The sequence below is a fragment of the Drosophila ananassae genome, chromosome 3R (assembly GCF_017639315.1).
Source record: "Drosophila ananassae strain 14024-0371.13 chromosome 3R, ASM1763931v2, whole genome shotgun sequence".
Taxonomy (NCBI): domain Eukaryota; kingdom Metazoa; phylum Arthropoda; class Insecta; order Diptera; family Drosophilidae; genus Drosophila; species Drosophila ananassae.
The window spans coordinates 14,643,307-14,665,085 of NC_057930.1; the positions used below are offsets into that span (position 1 = coordinate 14,643,307).

General features: G+C 39.0%; 3 protein-coding genes across 6 annotated transcripts in view; 2 read left to right on the forward strand and 1 right to left on the reverse strand.

Annotated features, from left to right (window-relative positions):
• The window catches only part of LOC6496963 (ATP-binding cassette sub-family C member Sur), a 28,008-nt gene extending 24,409 nt beyond the window's left edge, over positions 1-3,599 (forward strand). The window contains exons 19-23 of the mRNA XM_001963009.4: positions 29-794; positions 1,307-1,434; positions 2,204-2,498; positions 2,925-3,121; positions 3,185-3,599. Of these exons, the coding sequence (XP_001963045.2) occupies positions 29-794; positions 1,307-1,434; positions 2,204-2,498; positions 2,925-3,121; positions 3,185-3,328 (1,530 nt within the window). The 3' untranslated portion in view covers positions 3,329-3,599. The remainder of the gene's footprint in view (positions 1-28; positions 795-1,306; positions 1,435-2,203; positions 2,499-2,924; positions 3,122-3,184) is intronic.
• Positions 3,600-5,424: 1,825 nt separating this feature from the next.
• Positions 5,425-21,779, forward strand: part of LOC6496967 — a 107,162-nt gene continuing 90,807 nt past the window's right edge. For 2 of the 4 annotated variants that reach the window (XM_032455292.2, XM_032455293.2), the window contains exons 1-2: positions 5,425-5,685; positions 7,304-7,709. The gene's annotated coding sequence lies outside the window, so the exon portion shown is untranslated. The remainder of the gene's footprint in view (positions 5,686-7,303; positions 7,710-21,779) is intronic. The other 2 variants (XM_014905972.3, XR_006507475.1) reach the window with 2 other exon arrangements.
• LOC6498551 (aladin) lies at positions 11,387-13,113 on the reverse strand. The gene has a single exon (XM_001963008.4). It carries the CDS (start codon positions 13,029-13,031, stop codon positions 11,670-11,672), a length of 1,362 nt encoding a protein of 453 aa, XP_001963044.2. The 5' UTR covers positions 13,032-13,113; the 3' UTR covers positions 11,387-11,669.

The window sequence follows — 21,779 nt, forward strand, 5'->3', positions numbered from 1 at the left end:
TTTCATTTTAATGTATTCCTTCCGGCAGGACTATTTGGGTGGCTGCATTGTTTTTGTGGCCACTGTGACGGCCCTGGCAACGGCGAGTCTCAGTTGCAGTAACTATAGAATGCGGCATGACAGCGAGGCAACCGAAACTTATGCTGTCAATAAAAGCCCGCCAGACACCGCCGCCTCCGGCTCTGATTCTGGCTCTACCTCGGAACTGAATCCCACACCGTCGCTGGTGGGACTGGCCATAAACTACACGTTGTTGGTGCCGATTTACCTTAATTGGGTTGTAAAACTTTTGGCTGATATGGAGATGTATGCGGGCTCCGTGGAACGCATCGCCCACTATGCTCAGGATGCGGAGGAGGATATGGATCTGGGGACGCTCGAAGGCGGAGAAGATGTGAGAGCTGAAGTCGATAGGTCGTCCTTGTCCACGTCGATGTCGACTGCCGGTGACAAAGTTTACCCAGGCGCAACGACAGCTGCCGGTGATGTTGATGAAGATGGAACTGGAAATGCGGCAGGAGTAGGAACAAGAGAAGGAGCAGGACCAGTGGCAGGAGGAAATAACGGGACTGAAGCAAATGCTGATAAATTAAATGCAGGCAATGCAACCGGCGACAGCGACGGCAATCACTTAAACTTCCCCTTAAACTTCCCCACGGCGACAGCTGGCGACGCCGACAAGGTGGAACAGGCGACGACAAAGACGTCGGTGATTAAAGATAAGCAACTGCCGCCGCAGGACGAGAACGAGAAGGTCGTCCTGCCAAATGAGCCAGCCAGGAAGCTTGAGCGCTGTAAGTATTCTCCTTTTTTGGTCACTGGCTCGGGGCGTTTAGCATGCATCATTGAATATGCATTTTTCAAGGATGTAATTACTAAAGGATTGTCGGGTGTGAACTTATGGATCAATGCAAATTATCTTTGATACCTGTTCTTTATAGAGCTTTTTAGTAGTAGTAGTTTAAAAACTAAAATTATAAATTTAAACATTTCATATTCTGACTGTACCATGAGCCGTATGAGTAATTTTTTCGAAAATATTATTCATACGACTGGTGTTAAAGGTGCAAAATCTCAGATAAAATTTAATTTTAATAAATTCCAGTTTAAAAGAGGAATAGAATAAAATTGCCTTTAAAGTCTTAAAAATGTCAAATATCTTCAAAAAATTACTCATCCGCCACCTAAACCTAAAATCGAATTTTTGTTCAACACCAAGATACAGACCTCAGCCTTTACCTTTTCTTTTACCTTTACCCTTTAAGCTGATAAGCCCAAATAAGAGATGAATATTTTCTACTTTTAGACCAAAGTGTACCAATTTCGTGGCCTCAGAGAGGCGACATCAATTTTGATAATGTCAGTCTGCGGTACGAAGGACAGGAGGAAAATGTCATCAGCAACCTAACATTGAAAATTCCAGCAGGCCAGCGGGTGAGTAAAGAAATACACGAATTCCTCTTTTCAATTCCGATTAAATTGCACCAAAATATTAGCAGTAAGCAAAATGCCAGATTCTTGGCAAATGGAAAGTGTATTTCATCCAGACTATTCATAGCCGCAGAATATTTGTCTAAAATATTAGAAATTCAGATATTTTTTAGCATATGTCGGCAAATATTGATTGGGGTGGTAAATTAAATTGTCAATACAATCCTTTGGGGTCAACCCAGTTCTGTAGTCAATTTATATTTAACAATAAATAAAAACAAGGAAAATGAAATGCTTTTGGGTAGAAACGTAAGCACGATACTCTTGCCAAAACCTTTTATAAAAATATATAGTCTAGACTCCACACGCTAAAAATATAGTCAAGTTTTAAATATTTGTTTTTTTAATCATTTCTTTTAAGAGTCTCAAAGTCATTGCTTTGTTAATGAAACTTCTCTACTTTAGAGTGTTAAAATATGATAATAAATCATAAAACCCAAAAAGTCCGAAATACAAACGGCAGCTTTATTTTGATTCACTTTTAAATCCGCCACGCCGTTTAAAAGGTTTTAATTGTTCTGAACTGGTGATTATAGGCCCTACACATATATATTTTGATTGATGATTGTTTATAGAAATTGTCGGCACCTGGCCATTAAATTTAATGGAAAAATAAAATAACCATTTTTTTGTAAGATTAATTTCCCATTCAGATTTCAGATTAAATATTCTTTAATAAATTCCTCGAAAACTTTTATGAAATATTCAATAGATTGGGATTTGCGGTCGAACGGGTAGCGGCAAATCATCCTTGGGCCTGTCCTTATTCGGAGTCCTGCAAACGACCAGAGGCCACATCTACATTGATGATGTGGATATCAAACGAATCCGACCAGACGAGCTGCGAACCAGATTGTCGATTATACCGCAGGATGTGCATTTGTTCAATGCAACCATACGTGAAAATCTAGATCCACATGGTTACTTCCAGGACCTGCAGTTGTGGAATTGCTTGGAGCTGGCGCAGCTGAAGGAGTTCGTCAACGGCCACCTTCCTCTTGGCCTGGGTGAGTTTGGTTTGGTTTTTTGGTTTTCGTTCTGGTTTTTGCTGTCGTTTGGAATAAACAACCACTTGAAGTGGCTTTTTGCTGTCCTTGGGATCAGCATTTGCTCTATGAAAAAATAATGGAAGTCAGCTTGATATCTTATTCCATTTTATCCGACTTGTCAGAGGAGGGTGAGGCTTCTGTTTTTTCTTTTGGGAGACGATGCATATTGGGTGCTTTTCCGCGTTCGATTGAATAATATGTTAAATATTCAGTTCATGTTGACAAGTCGAAGTCGAACATCGCTCACTTTCGAAGGTTTTAAAGTGTGTGGGAATGAAATTCCTAAAATACCAAACACACATATTCCAATTCCCTTCTGTTAAAGGAAAATTGCGGAATAGTAAATAGAGACAAAACCCCTAATAACTTGTTTTTTTTTTGCAGATACTGTGCTGTGTGATGGGGGCATTAACCTGAGCGCAGGACACAGACAACTGCTGTGCCTGGCACGTGCCATTCTGCGGGGATCTGCCTGTCTGGTCCTCGACGAAGCAACAAGTGCTCTGGACAGCTCCACTGAAAATGCACTCCTGAAGGCAGCCGACCAGGCCTTCCAAGGGCGCACCATCATAACAATCGCCGTGAGTTGACACTTAATCCTCTCTAGTCCGGCTATATTTCGGCTATTATCCTTTCTCCCCCAGCACCGCCTGTCCACCATTCTGGACTATGATAGATTGATTGTCCTGGATCAGGGGCGGATAATAGAGGATGGAAATCCCAGGGAGCTGCAACAGTTGCCGGGATCTGTTTTTAATAATTTACTGCAAAAGGGCTCGGATAAGTAGATTATTTTTCGTGCCTTATATTTATATTTATTGAAAGAAAAGTTGAAAATATTTTTAAAAGCAACATGTCAGCTGAATTTATTGTAAAGTATATATTTTTGTAAAGTATTTATTCCCATATTATTTTCTACTAGTCGTAAATTGAATATATTTCTTATAATTTGTTAAATATATGTGATCTGAGCATTTTGTACTAGTCCAAAAAATCCATGTATTTATTTATTAAACAACTTTCCATATTTTGTATTGTAGTTTGAAATAAATCAGAATAACTGGATACAATTGAGTTTAATTTCATGCAAGTTACAAAAGTAACAGCCAATTAGGATTCAGACAGGCACAGAGGCTACTTCTGCACTCGAAATTTGAATGAATATTCAGGGAATATTGTCCAGCAGGGAACTAGGACTCTCCGTCCTGCTAAGGATAAATGGGGGCACGAAAATATTGCGAAATAAATTGATTGTTAAATGGTTCTAGGCATCGGCATTGGTAATGTTTGGGGCAGAAAGTGGAAAGTGGAAGCTGGCAAGCAGGCAGGCAGGCTCACTTTGTATGCATATTTCAAGTAGTTCGTTCGCTGGGGCAATTAAACTTAATTGACGATGAGGAGCTTGCATTGTTAAGTAGGTTTTCGGTGGGGGAAACGTTTTTATATTTTTGCCCAGTAAGCGGCTTTGATTTCAAGGGATTTTCATTACAGATCGATAGCTAATTGGCACCCTTCTTAAATGATATGCAAAATATGTACCAAGAAGTTTTCAGCTTCTGTTCGCTTTAAGGGTTATTTAAGATGGTATTTTATGTGGAAGACTATCAGACTATTTTATGTATGCAGCTCCATGCCTCCAAGGTTAATGCTTTTCGTCTGTCTAATTAATTTGTGCGTGCCTGGAAATGTTTGTATATGATAATTATCTACTTACTACGAAAAGTGATTCATCTTCTTGGCAAATCAAAATCAAAGTCTTTGTAGTTTGATAAGTAGTTCAGCCCCTTGCGTAAAGATGTTCATTGTAGGTCCTCTCATCCTTATGGCATAAATGCGTTGAACTGCATAGCAGATTTTATGACGACTCCATACGAGTTTTCGATCGCCTTCGGCTTGCCTTGGCCAATGTTGTGGCTTGCTTTTTTATTTTTATTAAATTCTTCTTGGAGTAGGACCTCATGGTTTTAGCCACACTTGGATTTGGCACGCATGAGCGCTTTGCCAGTTTCTTTGACGCTGTCTGTCGCTATAACAAAAGAAATCTGTCAAATTCAAACGCTCGTAAATGTCTTACGCAGAGCCAGCCAACCAACCAACCAACCAACCAAGCCAAGCCAAGCCATCGAGCATTCCAGCCAGCCGGCCAGGCATCTTGGCCATGATGTTTTGTAACTGTTTACCCCGTCACTTATTGTTGTTTTTTTCTCGTTGTACTCCGCCATCCACATAAAATAAAAACGTCCTTACACTCATGCCCCATGAAGCCATGCCGGCTAATCGTATTGTATTTAATATATTTATCCATTTTGATTTTACAATTGAATGCATTTTGAAGGATTTCTATATGTCGGCAGGGGGCTCTACTGAACCCATCCATATTTTTTGTCTTGTCGCAAAGGACCCTTGCCAGAGAGTAGATGGGTAAAACAAGAAGTGCGTTTTAATTTACAAAGCTTTATTATCTTAAAGATGAGTTTGACTTCCATTACTTTGAAGTATTATGTTTCAAAATGGCTGCCTATTTGGTATTTTTCGGGCCATTGCCGGTTTAAAATAGTAGCTTAAATCCCAAAATCATTACATATTTGTTCATAAAAAGGACATTCTCGTTGGAAATTTTAACTTTAAATTCCTCTAAATAAAGATTGCGAATCTGAATCTAATTTTTTGAACGCGGGTGTAAATGAAACAGGGAACAGTTCCTGACCTACTGAACGAGTAAGCAACAATTCGCGCTGAATCTGCAGGACTCCTAGAGAAAGCGGCTGCTGATGCGTTCTCATTCAGCATCAAAACGAGGCGCCATCGTGCCACATCGGATCCTGTCGTCCCCGCTCGGGTTGTAGTAACAGCCCTGTCCGCCGAACGCCAGATGCTGTTGCGCTTTCGCCTGCCACAAGGATCTTGTCCTTCCGGAGGCTGTGTTCAGTTATTTCGTGTCCGGGTATCCGTGCGGTTCATCCTGCGGTTCGTCAGCCGCCGTTCGTCGTCGATTGTTCGAAACGTCGGTGTTCTTTCGCCAACACGTGTTTTTTGGCGAGTATTTCAATTAACAACTGAATAGTTTCGGGAGTGTGATATTTGTTGTACAGCCAGAAATTAAATATGCAAATATCCTTTGGAGTGGCCTGTAATTGAACAAACTGTGAGTCTAGTGGCGGATATGGATGTAATGCCGACCCACCTCCTCCCATCAAAGTCAACAAATTTCCGGTTTTGACCTAACCCAAAAGCCGCGTCCAGCCATTCCATTTATTTTTTACTTGTTTTTACAATAAAGTGTTTTTATTTTAGTTGCTGGTTCGTTACTTTAATTACCATCCTTTGATTAGTGGAGCTAACTGACGCAAAAATGATCAATCAGCTAGAAAATTAGTTTATGGTCCAAAGTTTGATGAAATAAAACTCCTATAAAAAAAAGACTTTAAGCCAGAATTTTTTATCCTTAGAGCCTTGATGCCTTTTAGCCCCTATTGGACTCTATAATCCGCTTCTAATTAGAGCTGAGTTTCTTTCAATTAACGCCCAAAAAAGTTGAAAGATAATCACCACTTTTCTTTCTGCCGAACAAAGCAAAGTAATAGAATATCATCTGAAGGATAAGGTGAAAGGTGAAAGTATAGACAAACTACTACTTGGCAGGGGAAAGTCAAAGGATATGTAGTTCGCCTTTCAGATGAATACACCTGCGTGTTTGTGGGCATAAGCGAGTGTTGCTTACTTACCCTTTACATTAGCATAATTAAAATTCGCCAAACACTAGGCCTAACTGAGCCCCGTTGCTCCATTAACCGGGAGGCCACCCAAAAGTCAACAGGACCTACCGACCCACAGCCCTCGTTGACCCACCGCGGGCCTTGAGCCAGCACCACAGCGGGGCATGCAACAAACCCTATTACTCATATTTGAGCACATGCGAGTGTGTGGCAAAGAACGCCTGTTTGTAATACCCTTGAACTTTATTGTTTGTACATCAGCGGTTTGCCAGGCTTTCGCGCTTCTCCGCCTCATCCACCACCTCCGGTTTCTCCAGGACGAGGCCCAGATACCAAATACTATAACCCAGGACCCTACGGCTTTGCCGCTTTTTATGCCGCTGTTTGTGAACGTGCCCGTGCTTTTTTATTGCTGGTGCTGTCAGACGCAGCAATACATCGGTTTACCATTGAAAATATATGTGCGCGCATTTTTCAGACAGTTTTTCCAAAAACATTTTACAATTCGTTAGTTTATATTGCAATTTCTCTGGGGGTTGATGGTGAAAAGTTTTTTCTTTGATTTCCGTTAATTTTGTTACTGTTCCTGCTGTTTAGTGGGAGTTAATTTTTATTGCCAAATAAATTTAAATTAAAAGTATTTATTTTTCATTTGTAAAATTTATTAAATTTGGTTTAAATTTTATTATTCAAATTTGCCATTCACTTATTTGATAACATATTTTGCAAAACTGCAAGTAAATCATAAATTTTCTCCACATGTTTCCATTATCCCGATACGCCAGCATGCTGACAAGCTCAATTGCTTATCAAATTTCCTTACTTAGAGTCCTCGATTTTGATTGCACTCAATTGAATATGTAGTTCCATACAAACTAAATCAAACGAAAATTCAATTTCCCAACTGAATGCGAATCAGTTTTACTTCACTTGGGAATTGTAACCATGGACATATATATTTCTATCTGAATTATGACAACAGATGTATTATATGTCCTGCTTATTTACGGTATCAATTTATTGGAGTCTTCATTTAATTTCGTTCAGCTGGAAATGAATCATTCGGAGGGCAGTTTGTGACAGTATTTATGTTGCAGATGATTAGCAGACAATTAATGTGCATTTAAGCCATTCAAGCGCCGAGAAATGTTAAATAAACACAATAAATGTAATTAAATTAATTTCGTTCGGGCCGTCCGGATAATATGATGGTGTTCGTAAAAAGCTAATAAAAAAATAAATAAAAAATAGTTGGAAGAGAGAAAAGTCGTTAACACAAACCGGCGGCTGGAAAAACATCAGCTGTGGCAAAGTAAACATAAAGTTTTGGATTCGGACAGTGGCTTTTGTGTTTGGACAGGATCCGGGACTCCATAATTGCATCCGGCTGGCATTTAAATTGCACTCAAGGTGGCATTCTGCCACGGAATTTTTCACATGGCGTATGCGTAATGTAAGTATCAAGTTTTATGTTTGTTTTTTTCTTGGACGGAAATTTTAAATTAATAGACACATCAGCAGGACCTTCAAAAAGAGATTGCTGGCATTGTTGACTCAACGCAACGGTCACGAACAAAAAAGTTTACCAGTTTACATATCATCATTTTTTTCTGTGGGAAATACTTAAGGTTTTTATTTTGTTGCCATGCCTTGGAAAAAGTTTTGTCTTGATGTAAGTCGAGTTGCTATTGTTGACTCTAGTTTCAATGCGGGCTTTTCCTCAGCCCTGTTATCTCCGTGCCATTGTCTTTTTGGCGGCACTCCGCACACCCTGCCGCGAACACTGTTAGTTCTGGCCACAAAAAAAATGTAGGAAATGAAATGTCAGGAAAAAATACATAAATAAGTGTATAAAATGTTATGTGTGCTTAAACTTTTGAATACTCTTTTTTTCATAGAGTTTTGCTTAAGTTTGTTGAGGTGTGCCATGTCCTTATGACGAGCTAATAGACACAAATTAAATACCAAAGGATAAACACTTCCGTCTTTGATCTATACACCATTTGGTCACACTAATAGATCTTTCACAAGTTCTTAACTTCAAAAGCTTCACTTTGGACCAAGAAAAAATCACAAGCTAATCATTTATCCTTTATTTTAATAATACTTTAGTTGAGAAATCGTTTAGTTTATTAACCAACTCAGTTTCAACGAACCAAGTGGAACATGTAAGCCTCCGTATCCTTTTCAATGACAAAGTTGGACAGATATTTGAAACAAAACTCAGAAACAACCCTCGGGCAGAGTATAAAAATAGAATCAACTTTAAGCAAAATGAGGCAATAAAGATTTATCTCAAAAGGACGGCAGCCGCCAAAGCCAATGCAGCAGATTTGTCAAGGATTTGCGGAAGGAAATTTATTTTGGCTGCTCTGTTTATTCTTTTTTTTTGTGTGTCAGTCCTTGGAAAGAATAAAGCAAACAGGCTTTATAGTTTGCACATTGATTTTTGAACAAAAATTCAAAATATATGGCCGTATGCCCGTCCGGGTGTGTGTTCGAGTTTACAAACAATTGTAATCTATGATGTCGCATTCAGAATGCATAAATTTTAATTAAGGCGAAAATAAAACAAGCTTTATCGGTCAAAGTTTCGAATTTATTTTGTGTGTGTTTTGAGCAAAAATTGTATTTTTGTAGCATACATTTTTGGATGAGCCATTTATCAGTTGTTAACGCAGCGATGATTTTGGCCAGAAAGAAATATATTTTTAGCTATGCACCTAACATAATTGGGTCGTACTCGTTCCCCAACTTTTTTTTGCAGCAGACTATGAACACATTTGATGAGATACCAGTCTCCTGGTAAGACAGTAAGACTGGTCATGACATCACTTAACTGAAACTTTAGAACTAAGCTTACATTACCAATTACAGTTGGCAGCTTAAAAGTTTCTACTTAAATGCTAAAGGGCATTAATGTCAGTCGCACTGGGATAGTGGAAGTCCTTTGGTCCTTAGTGAAAAAGAAAACAAAGAAGCTTTGTTTTTCCAGGATTTCATGCTCGACTAATAGTAACTATGATTTCTTCCGCCTGTCAATTAACGGTTTCCAAAACAAAATTCCTTGTAAACAACAGCTTTTTTTCGTCCTTGTGTTTGCTATTTTTTTTGTCTATTTTTAAATAATCTTTGACTTGCGGTTCGTATACACGAGTTGCTTAGGCAAAGATAAAAACGTGATTACGAAAACAAACATGTTTGGCTGTTGGGGCATAAATATTGGAGAATGTTTCGCCCATAAATCAAAAACCACAGCCCTCATTCCAGCCGTGGGCGAAAGTTAAACGTAGAAAATTGAGGAAAACTTAAGTTTAAATGGGGCTAGTCCGGGTTTTTCCGCAAGCCTCGAAAAAGGAAGCCAAAAGTGAAAGTGAAAGCAAAAGCCAAATTCCCAAATGCTTTGGGACACCGAGAGTGTGCCGCAAACGCGTTAAGAATTATTGATGCCTCATTGCTGATTGCTCCGCGTTTACGCCATTTGACACACATTCGAAATCCTCCCGGCCGGGCATATAATTCGAGGCCCCTCGTGACACCCACTCCTGGGCATAAAAATAAGTAAAGTTATTTGGTATGTCTAGCATGTACCCACTCTCTTTTTGATGTCTAACGCACATTTCCTCTTGGGCCTGGTACTCGGGAATTGTATTTTTGGTCATAGGAACTGCCTGACAGGAAAAAAATCAACGCTCACATTGTCAGAATATCAATGTCTGCGCAAAATTATTGCCAAGTTTGCCATTTCAGTGACTCGCATTCATTGCATCAAATTGTATTTTTGATGTTTTGCGCAAAAATATGCTAAAACAATAAATACAGCTTTTTCTGGAAAGGTTTTCGAATCACAAGGCAGTGATATAATATATTCCCCCAACAATTGTGATATCAGCAATATTTGTTATGCCAGAAAATTTGGCAGTGTTGTGGCAAGTCTGCCGGTTCAAAAAACATACGAGGATATGCAGAAATCACACTTTCTTCAGATACTATTTTTTTTCTCTGGATCAAAACATTGTGTATTATTAATATTGCAATATTCTCACATATTCTCACACAGAGATCTCGGCAAGCAAACATTTAAATGATTTTTATGGCTACACATTTTTGCCCCCAACATTAAACTTTAATGCTACGGTCTTTAGAATTTTTACTCTTGTGGGTTTTTACGGAACTAACTCCTGTATGTTGGCAATAAAAATTCATTTTGTTTATTTCCTTAGGTCTTAACTTTAGTTCCAGAGCCCCAAAAAATGAGCGTTGTATTGTGGAGGCCTCTTATTATAATATTATTAGACCTGTAACATCGGGCAATAATTCAATTAGTTCCGTGTACCGCATAGGTATAGGGACTGTGCAAGGACAAAGTCCTTTGTAGTCTGGGGAATTTAAGTGATTCATGAATACTGTTCTTTCCTAGGCAATTGTTGGAAACTTATTTGCATTCATGTTTTTTGCACTTTTTCTGCCTTGGTAATACTTCCTTTATGGCATTTCAGTTTTTAAGATTATTTACCCAAGGAAAGTCAATGTTGGTTTGGCTTGGAATTGTGATTGGAGTGGCTCTGGCTCCTTGCAACTTTGTTTCCGTGCAGCTTAAACCTACTAATCCCCTTCTATTCTGTATCTTTTTGTGTGCAACTTTGTCAATATTGAGATTCAGAAACCATCTGGATTGTGATTGCCTTTTAAATAGTTGTATTATATTTTCTATTATATAATATGAAGTCTGTATTATTTTGTTGATAAAAAGCTAAAAAATGTATATCCTTTTTTTCGCACAATCAGCCCGAAATCAATTTTCATTAGCCCCTTAGATTAACTTTGAATTGTCAATATCCATTGCGAGTTGGTCGTTAGACTGAATAAATTTATTTTTTACTTTGCCCTTTTTTGTAGCACGTGCCTCGACATGTGTCGGCATCGAGGGAGTCGTTAAAGCGCATTTTAGTCCGAAAAAAAGCCCGAAAGAGCAAGGATATGCATACATTATAAGCTTATGATTAGGGTCAAATGCGGAGTTTTATTGGAAAATTGTCGATTAATTCGGATAGGTCTCTGGCAAATAAAAAATCTGTATCTCATTGCGCAATATATCCATTACATGAATCATAAAAAGTGAGAAACATCTATGTGGGAACCAATTTTTCAGTAACAATTTATTGGCATTAAGCTGACTGGCCGGATAAAGGGAAAATACTTTGCAAAAGCGGCGAAAATCCCAACGAGAAGTGTGTTGCAGGTGGAATCCGAAAACTGGTTGCCTGCCACTCGAGCTCTACCCCGATTTGCATAAGCGGAGTCATTGAATATTCATATGAAAGGATGAGTATTTAATAGCAGCAATCGCAAAGTGAAACAGGAGGATAAAATGCAGTTGGACTCTGCCTTCTCATTCTTTTTATTCTGATATTTAAGTATTTTTAAGGCTGTGAATATTGAGGGCTTCTTTCATAGTATTTACTTCCAAAACCTTCCGCTGAACGCGTTCCGAGCTCCAAACAATCACCAACCAACGGATGTGCGGTTCATCTATTCGAGGTTTCGCAAAACCCATGCATATCGGAAAGATGTCGTTATCAGACTTATCAGCTTCTTCAACTTCATAACAAATATATTCCAGGGGACGGAATATCAAGCGAGAGCCTCGAGGGGAAATCAGAAGAGCCAGCAACACAAAAGGCTGGTCCTTGAAGATGATGGCTATGTAAATGCCGAAAGGATCCATGACAATGGTGTGTGGTTCTCCACCTTCTCGTTTCTCGCCATAAATCGTGGTAATCTCCTTGAGATCGGTGACCTTTTCGAGAGTCCAACTCGGTTCCGGTTGTAGAAAAACTTCCATTTCCTCGTCCGCTTTGCAGGAGTATAAGATGGTGCTGCCCTTATCGACAAATAGGATGTAGGTGCTGCAGCAGGTCCAACCCGCTGTCTGAATCTTGTGTTCCGTCAGGACCTGAAACCGTCGCCAGTTGGAGCGGCCGCCCACTACACAGAGGCTAGCTCCCACGTCGCATTGGCCACAGAGCAGGGCGCGAAAGTTCGGAGTGTACTTCAGTAGGAAGAAGGAGCATCCATTGCCAGGATGCGGAATCAAACGCAGTTTCTGGCGGCTGTCCGGATCCCACATAATAATGTGATTCGTACCCAGGGAAGAACTGACAAGAGTTGTGCCATCTTCGTTCCACTGCAGCGACGTTACATAGACGTGTCCATCGTCCTTCAGCAGTTGCATGCGAGTGCGGGTTTGTTTGTCGCGGATTTCAAAGTCCGGGCAAGATCTTACATTACTGGTCCAGAGGAAAATTCCGGCCGCACATCCCACAGCCAATTCATAGCCATGCGACCAAGGTCGAAATGCCATGCAAGTTGCGTTCTTTTGCTCGTAGGCACTGAACTTTGTAGGTGCGATGCTCCGCTCGTCATGGAGCACCACGATATCGTGATAGGTCAGCAAGGCCATCAGCTCGTAGGGGCAGTTGGGATGGAACTCCACGCCCTTGTAGACAGCTGTTTTCCAACCACGGGACTGATTGAACTCGGCCAGAGTGTCTGGGTGAACGATGATCTTTTTTTCCTTCAAGTAGTTAAGCGGGACATTGGCAATAATCTCGAACCATTCTATCATAAAGGAGATCCATTTTTTTAATTCATAAAATACGTGGACTATGACTTTTAATATTCGATAGATGGTGGAGCGATTTCGTTGGTTATTCGCGTTGCCGTCTCCGAAGCTCGCTTCTCGAAACTCTCTTCCGAAATCCAGTTGCTCCATTTTTTTTCGCTTTTATTTCAATTCTAAATTATTTGATTGATGGACTCGATAATTTCTATTTTCAAATGGCCGATGACATAAAATCCAGCCTGCTGCTCTCAACACAAAATATGTACTTATTTTTTGGCGCTTTGTTTGTAATTTTGTAGGTGCCACTTGCCATGTGCCGGCATGTCCTTTCGTCCTTGTTGCATTCGCTTTAATGGTTTTACTTTCGTCCTATCGTTTTCCACTTTTTCACACTTTATCTAGTCGGCTATTAGTTTTGATAAATGGCTTTGGCGATGCAGTTTTTGGTCAACGCTGTCAGCATTTTAGCTCATCCCACCGCCAGGACATAGAAATATGCTTTATTTTCTAGCCTTCTAACATAAAGTGTTTCATTACACAATAGGCTTTACCTCTTTATGTTATTGGCTATAATAAAATTTTTTTATAATTAATTAAAAATCTTTTATCCATGCTTCAATCCAATGTAATTTAATGGAGCTGTTTTCATAGTTTGATGAACCTGAAAGTCGGGGTTTTTTCATGGGAATTTCAATTCTGCAACGTAACCTTCAGTCGCAGGCTTTTGAAACAAAATGCTCCATATTTTTTTTTTTTTTGCATAATTCACTCATATATGAACAAACCAAACACGGCCAAATAAAATGAAATTATGCGGGTGGAAAACCATAAATTGACTTTTTGGACCAACAAACAGAAAACAAAATATAAAACTTTTTCCTTTTTCAAGGGGAGCTGTGTATGCGCGGATAATTCGCAAGTTTTACGGTATGTTTTGCTTTGATCTGCCGCATTAATATTTTATTTGTTGTGTGTGTATTAGCGGGTGTGAGGCAATGTGTGCCTGGGTGTGTATTTTGTGCCTCAGTAGACTTCTTATGTGCTGTATGTATCTTTCAAATTGTCTTGTCAACAAAACAGAAGCTACCAAATGGCCTACAGGGAACTGAAACTTTGCTTTCTGCATCTGCCGAAAAATGCTGAAGAAAGTTGCAAATGATGCGTAAATAAAATTAAATAATAGTCCTCTTTTTTAGTAGTAGGTCTGGCATTTTCCACATAGTTGAATTCTTACTAAAAGGACCTTTTGACTTTCGGGCTCTTTTCGGTTGAACATTTTTCACGCACATTTGATTTGGCCAGCATTTTTAGGAGGTACCTACTATATTAACCCAAGATTAGGGATGACTCCAGAAATGGAAAGTCATGAATCTATAATTTAGTTATACAACAAAAATGTGGGCCAGGCTATAAATTGATTTTGCAGTTAAACTGCCGTCCATCACGCCGACGCCAAAACATTATCTAGACAGCTTGGGGGAGGATTCGGACAAAAGGAAAATATTTTTTTTATTTATTTAAAAAAAAATAAAACGAAATAAGAAAACCCCGCATAACAAAAATAAAAGCTCAGCAGGGCCAACAACAAAAGCCATGGGTTAGTTGTTCTGGCCTATACAATTGTTGTGGCCCTCGGAGGAGGCCAATACGGAATGCTTTTGTTTACAAATGAAATGGAAGCTTTTTTTAGGAAGGCCTTTCTGACTTTGTCTGGCAATTGGCGTGGCGCTGAAGTGGATTTTCTGTATGGATTTGGAGTATACTTTCCGGAGACTCCATTTGGTTTGCCCTTTGGCATTCATTCAGTCACTTGACATTTTGCAACTGAGCATTCCGTGGATGGTGGCCTAAATTAATTGCCAATTAATGTCAAACGCAGACTGGAGCTGGGTGGATTCCTTGAATTATGACAAATTCCCTGTTTTTATCGATAAAATATCCGAAACGCTTGTCAAGTATTAATTATGTTAATATTTCGAATGCAATTGCAGGGTTTCAATTCAATTAGTTGTTAATATAATTAAGTCAACGATAAATGCATAATTAAAATTAAATTTGGATTTTCTAATTGAATTCGATTGAGGGATTTACCTGAGAGCTTTAATCTTCTCAATTATTTTTATTAGTATTTGTAGTTGAATGTGGAAGTTATGCTATGTATTCTCTAAGAATATTATCCTATCTATAAATTAGTATTTTTTATATTTATATTATTCCATATATTCTGGCAGAGAACATGCATAACTATTGCATTGATTAGCTGGCTAATAAACCAACAAGCTCTGCTCAAGCCTAGTGCTAACACTGGCCATTAAGCTAAGCCATAAATTCAACATATTGCCGAACATATAAAGCACTCAACTTTGTTATGCCAAAGCCGAACGAGCCATAAATTTCAATAAACACCCAATAAAGTTAAGGGGCTGAATGCGCCGTAGTATCCTTACCGGGCAGAGCTTTTAGCGGAAAATTAAGTACTCTCAACATTATTTAGTTTTAAGGAAATTATTTAAGATTTGAGAAGATTAAAGCAGACAGTATTATACAACCAATGACAAAAGTAAACTACTAGTTAATGCCACAACATAAATCTTAAGGCTTTAATTGCAATTGTGTCTTCTCATCTGTAAATAAAAATTAAGAAAATTAAGTGCAAATACGTTGTCTGGTGGCAAATAATTTAGCTTGCCAGCCATTTTATTAATTCAAATAGAATTTGCCGGCACATTATTTCTTAGTCAATAAAATCACCAATTATCTAAATGCACGAAGAGATTTCTCTGTTTATGGGTGTTCTGGTTTTCCTTTTCTTTTTTTTTTCTGTTCTTGGCTGGATGTGGTTTTTTTCAAGCATAAATTATGACTTGGACCAATTTTCGTGCATTGAGTATAAATCAGAGAAGCGAAAGCAATTTACGCATAGCCAACATAAAGCATTCCCGACTGACTGTTGTCGGCGCTTTTTGGTTTTTTTTTTTATTATTATGCCTCCAAGAGTTTGACTGGCATACAATAATTTATTAGCAAAGTCAGCGAAATGTAAAAAGTCCTGAACAGAAACAGGCGCAACCACATTGCCAGGACGATGGGAAGATGGAATGAAATTGGCACAGGCAATCCATGACAGCTCCGGTAACTCAATTAGAGAATTTAATTATGCCGCAAGGCAGTGTCGGCAAATTTTCCAACAATATGAAAAGTCTTTTTAAATTACCTTTTATTATATGTACTCGCATATGGCATACCTTCTGTCTTTGAAGAAATTTTGAACTCCTACGGCTTTAAAAAATGAAAGTGATAGGATCGATACTTTTTCTTCATTTATGAATTAATTAAAAATCGCCAAGTTTTCAACTGGCACGCCTAAGGCCTAATTTGCATTGGTTGTGAGAAAGTTTTCCGGGTGAAAAGTGGCCGGTTGAGGATACAATCTGCACACCAATTTGCCTTATCAATCAACCGACCCCACAACACAATGGGTTACGGCCAGGTTTTTGTGTGGCGTTTAATCAAGCGCTAAGTCAGCTCGAACCTTTTCTCAAGTTTTTTGAAACCGTTTACAGTTTACCTTTCGCTATTTGGTTCACCTTTAACCTTCCGGGTTGCGGATGGCGGATACCGGGTGGGAGGTCGATGGCTATCTGGCAAAGTTTTTCGCTTTTGTGGCGGTAATTTGTTGGTACACGTGGTTTGCTTTCTTGACGCTTAAATGAGGCGCATCATTAGTTGCTAGACGTTGATTTTCAGTCTCTCCTCCGCCGTCTTTCCAGGCTCGCGATTTATTATTAATTGGCCGACGGCGAAAGTTTTCCGCCTATTTGTTATACCAGTTTTTCTTTTGAAACTTTTTAGGGTGGTCGGGCTTTTTGGGCTGAGTATTTCAATTATTAACATTTGTGCGTCCCGCAACGATTCACTAAATAATTCAATATTCGGGTTTTACTGCGCTATTCTTTCCATAAATATTGAATAAATATTTTCTTTTTAATTAAAACTTTATCTTTTTCAATTGATGCTAGACTGTACACTGAACTCTCCTCATGCTTCTCCTCAACGAATTGAGTTTATATTAAAATTGATGAAACTTTGAGAGAATCAATAAAAAACGGAGCATGTGGAAAATGGCCATTCATAAAAATCTGGTGCTTTTTTTCTCTAAAACAATAGTCCTTAATTATACATTTTTAATTTATAAATTAATCATAAGCCAAAGCTAATAAAGGAAATATCTACTTGTCCATTTTAAAAGCTCTAATATTGAAAAAAACAAAACAAATAATTAATAATACCATATTTATGGGAATTTAATTAATTTGCACAGCCATATATTTTATGCGATCCGATGCGGCATTAAATTTAAAGCAAATTCTATTGCGGTTACAAATTGGGTTTAATTGCCGGCCCACTAAACTGTTTATTAAATAATGCTGGAACCTGAAAATGCTTATGGCCATTTTGCAATTTGCGGATTTTAGGGGGAGGGGGATTTAGGTGGGAGTGTGGCAAAGACTCATGCTAATGCATCTGAATGGTGCATGCCGCATGCTGCATTCATTAGGCTTTAATACGGTTTAAGCCAAAGCAAATTATACTTTAACTGTTGCTTGCAAAGACCCGGGCATTCAGCCGGAATGGCAACGGCAAATAGCGCTTTGTTGGCCGCGAAGGCAACGGAACGGTGACGGCGCCGGTCCTGCCTCCTGATCCCCTCAGAAATAATAAACATCAATTGCCTAATGCAAACAACCGCAGGAGCCCTTCTCAGCTCGCAGCTCTCAGTTTTCAGTTCAGTTGTTGTGCACACACACCCATACCCATATTCATAGTCGCTCTGACCTCTACCCACCCACCTCTTAACTCGTCTGTTTACGCTTAAAAAAATTTAAGTGGCTTATATTTAATAGAAATTGTGAAAGGCGACATGTGCATAAATTTCTGTAATATATATTATATATATTTTGGTTTTAAAATTATTAGTTATTTGGTTAAATTTATTTAAGTTTTAACGTTTCACCTTCCTTTGGAATTAAATAAAATAATAATATGAAACTTGTTTCATTGGAGTCCCACTAGTCGTATACTTAATTTATCAATGGTAGTTTCGAATCAACGAGTCGTATACTTAATATGTTTATTTGTTTTTAATGATAAGTGAATAAGTTTTATTGCTAATTATTGTTTCTCAATTGAAATACAGTTTAGTTAAACGGTTTATTTCCAATCTATTAAAGTAAAGAGCTTATAATTTTAATGAGCTTTTCAACGTTTTTCCATTTATTTCATAATTTATATGAAATTTAATGGAGGAATAGGTTTTTTTTCAGTGCATACTTGTTTGCATTTTTGTTGCCGGTACTTGTTGAGAAGCAGCAGCAGCAGAAACGGGAAAAGTGCTCTGTAAATACGCAACGAGACGCGTCGTATAGTATTTAGGCAGTCCTTGCTGTGGTGTCCTTAGCCCCCCGCTCCGCCTCAGCCTCTGACCCCCTTGGGTGTGTGCGCCAGTGTGTCGTTTTTGTATGCCAGCGTCTTTTTATGAACTTGTTAACAATCTAACGACCTTTTTGCCTGGCTACCTCATTGTTGCCTTAGCTTTCTTCTGTATTCCGTATGCCGTATGTCGAGTGTGGCAAGAGGTTGGCGCATCCAGTGTTTGAGCTTAACAAATATTTGCATACTTTCGGGCTGCTCATGAGAATAACATAATTTGATTCCAGCGAAGAGGGCCGAGCGGTAATGTGATTTTAGTCAACATATGTTTACGTTTGCACGGATATTTATTCCAGATTTTTATTACCAATGCACCCTCCGAGATACGTATTTCTTTTTTTGATTTATCGACATTTAATAGTCCGACCATGCAGTGGCATTGATTGTCCTAAGCTCTGTGCAATCCTTAAGGATTTCTGCTAAATTTAAGACTCTTACCGCTTAAATGGTACAGAAATATTGCATGAGCCCATTGCCGACGAGGTACGAGGTACTTCTGTAAGTATGCATTTGCAAGGACCATCACTTGGCCGGAACGGTCCGTGCCGGGCGATGGAAGACAAAGCTCATTATTTATTCATAGTATTCAGCAGGGAAGTGTTTATGTGGCAGGGCCTTAACTCGCCAGCCATCTCCTTTTTCGGCCACAAATTGGCTAACAGCAAGAAGCATGAACCAGAAGCTCTCAAGAAGAAAAAAGGACAACTGGCCCTGCCTGAACTGGTCTGGCCAGGACAAAAAAATATGCAAATTTAACTTTTTTCCTCAGCATAAAAATAAACTTTTGATTCAACCTCTAGTTTTAGGTCTCGCCCACAAAACAAAATTGTCAATATTGTAAACAGATTCTTTTCGACCGAAGCTGATTAGATTGGATTGGGGTACTGGAACTGGAACTGTAAAAGGACTCCTCTGCTCCAGCTTCCATATAATTGCCACTCTTGTTGCTAGGCTGCCCCATACGTGCGGTGTCCTTGTTGTGTCGAAAAGGAACTTTTGCATTTGCCGTTTGTTCGATACATTCGATTGGTAACATTTTAAAGCTTATTTGCTAGACCGCACGTTCCCTGCTCCCAGAAGGACCTCCATGGCCTGTGGGCCCGCTTTTGTGTAAATCGTTATTGGAACACTCAAATCCTAATTGCACCCTGGGTGATCACTAGTAAGTGGTATTGCTTGTGCATGTTTGTCAACTGAAAATGGCCAACGAGTCGCTTCATTTGGGAAATGAATGCTTTATATGGTCCGTACTCCGAAGCATAGCTCTGATTTGTTTTAGCCTAATGATGACTCTTGGCCTTCAGGAATGAGTTTTTAGGGCCAACTTTACAGTTTATGGGAGTCTTAACTAATAAACTGTGGCAGCCTGTAAATTCCAATCTAAAGGAATGATCTGATTCCCCTGATTTAGCTTCTGCCAACATAACTTACAATTTGTTATCATTTTTTGTCAGGATGAGGGATATCCTTTTAGCAGCTGGTCTGTGTAGAGTAAACAATAGTTACTTTGATTAGGGTCTTATTTTTGTTTAAAGCCCTGCATTGAAAAGGCTGTCATTCAATTTGCATTTGCATGGAGCTTTTCGAGGAGCAGGCTGAAAGGACTTTCATAAATGGGGGCTGTGTATGAGCAATAGAAATTTGTTTAGCAGATGTTGTGACATGTATTTTCATGCATATATTAGACTGGCTGTGTATCCTTTTCTACGAGTTTCCACATCATTTCACAGTAAATATTGACTTGACGTTTCTTAGGGATATTTAAGGCGAAGTTCTAGGAAATCTTTCGCTTTCAATGTCAAGGTGCCTTGGAAACTTATCACACTGAATCAGTATATAGGATAATACTTGTTCAACAATCAAGCAACCACATCGATCAGGTCCGTTTCCTTGGCTTACAAAGTAAATAAATAAGAAACTGTTCCGCGGAAATGGCAACAAAGAATACGAAAACATAATCGTCCAACCGAAAAAATGGTCTGCAATAATAAATGATAATTGATAATAACATTTTGCTACCTTCCTTCCGCCAAAAAGGCCGCAAAAAGAGGGAAAGGAAAGGAAAGGAAAATTGTATAAGTGTGCTGGGGAAATCAATAAAAAAAACGACGTCGACAACATTTGGCCACAATTTCAATTTTGTGGCATTGGGCAGGAACCGAGGAACATTTCAACAATTTCCTCTACCGCCTGGCAAAGTGAAAATTTTCATTTCGCAACTGTCGTATGGTGTGTGGGAGTGTGGCGGTGCCATTTCTTAGACACCTTCCAGCATTTCTATGCGACTGCACACCGCATCGGCGACAAAGTTAGACGAAATGTCATCATTTCCGTTGGGAAACTGTGCTCGCTCAACCGGCAAGGCAGGACGCGCCAGGACGGGGGCAAGGACGACAAAAAACCGCCGCTTAGTTTTTCCGTGATGGCGTTTCGACTGGTGCAAAAAAAAAAAAGGTTAACTAAGAAAGCCATGCAAATGCTTTTTTTCCGCACAAACTTTTGGCCGCAAAAAAGAAATAGAAACAGAAAATATATATACCAAAATTCCCGGATATCAAAGGCGGTGGCGGAACTTTTCCAAGTGGTCTTGGCCAATCCCATTACGGTTCTTAAACGAAGCGTAAAATTGTTAAATGAGTGCGAATGTCTACAGAGAGCCCAGAAAGGTCCCCTTTTCTATGGATCCCTATATTTCATCCCTTTGAAATTTTTCGTCCTTTCATACTACAATAAATTATTGATTAACAATGTTGTTAGAGTCGAGCACGTTTGCAGCTTAGCTTATTTCATTTTTTTTTTGTGAATAAAATTGAAATTTTTCACTGCCCCTATGGGTAGAATTTCAATTGATTTGTCAATGAAGGAATCTGAAAAATTGATTGGAAATAGTCCAAGAAATTATTAATTTTTAGAATATTATTATGATTTTCAAATTAACTCAGTATGCCCTAGAGGACCTTGCCTCAAAGACCACTTATTAACCTACCTAAAAGTGTACCCCTATTGGAATTTCGTGCAACATTCCCTCCGTAACACCTTTTCAAATGAAATAACAAAGCAGAAAGTATGTCTTTGAGTGGGAATTTCAAAGAGCTAGAGGACATAAATGTCCGATATGTAGTCATAGTTCTAGAGAAAACAATAAGCCGTTCTGCCTGATGAAAACCAAACATACAAACGAGGATACAACCACCAGCAGGACAAAGGAGTGACAGTGGTATTGATGGCGATGATAAAAGCCGTTCTCTGAGAAAGCCATAATTTAACGAAGCAAGACTATGACGTCCCAATAAGTTTTCATACTCAGGAAGGGGAGAACTTGTCTCTTACCTGTTGGAGACAAAGTAGTCTTCTACCTCTCAACTTTGTGTGAGAATTCAGAATTGCATTTGGCAAGAAACTGAGAGT

Bases quoted from the DNA above. Each gene is read 5' to 3' on its own strand.
- LOC6498551 (XM_001963008.4), bottom strand. From the start codon at position 13,031: ATGGAGCAACTGGATTTCGGAAGAGAGTTTCGAGAAGCGAGCTTCGGA.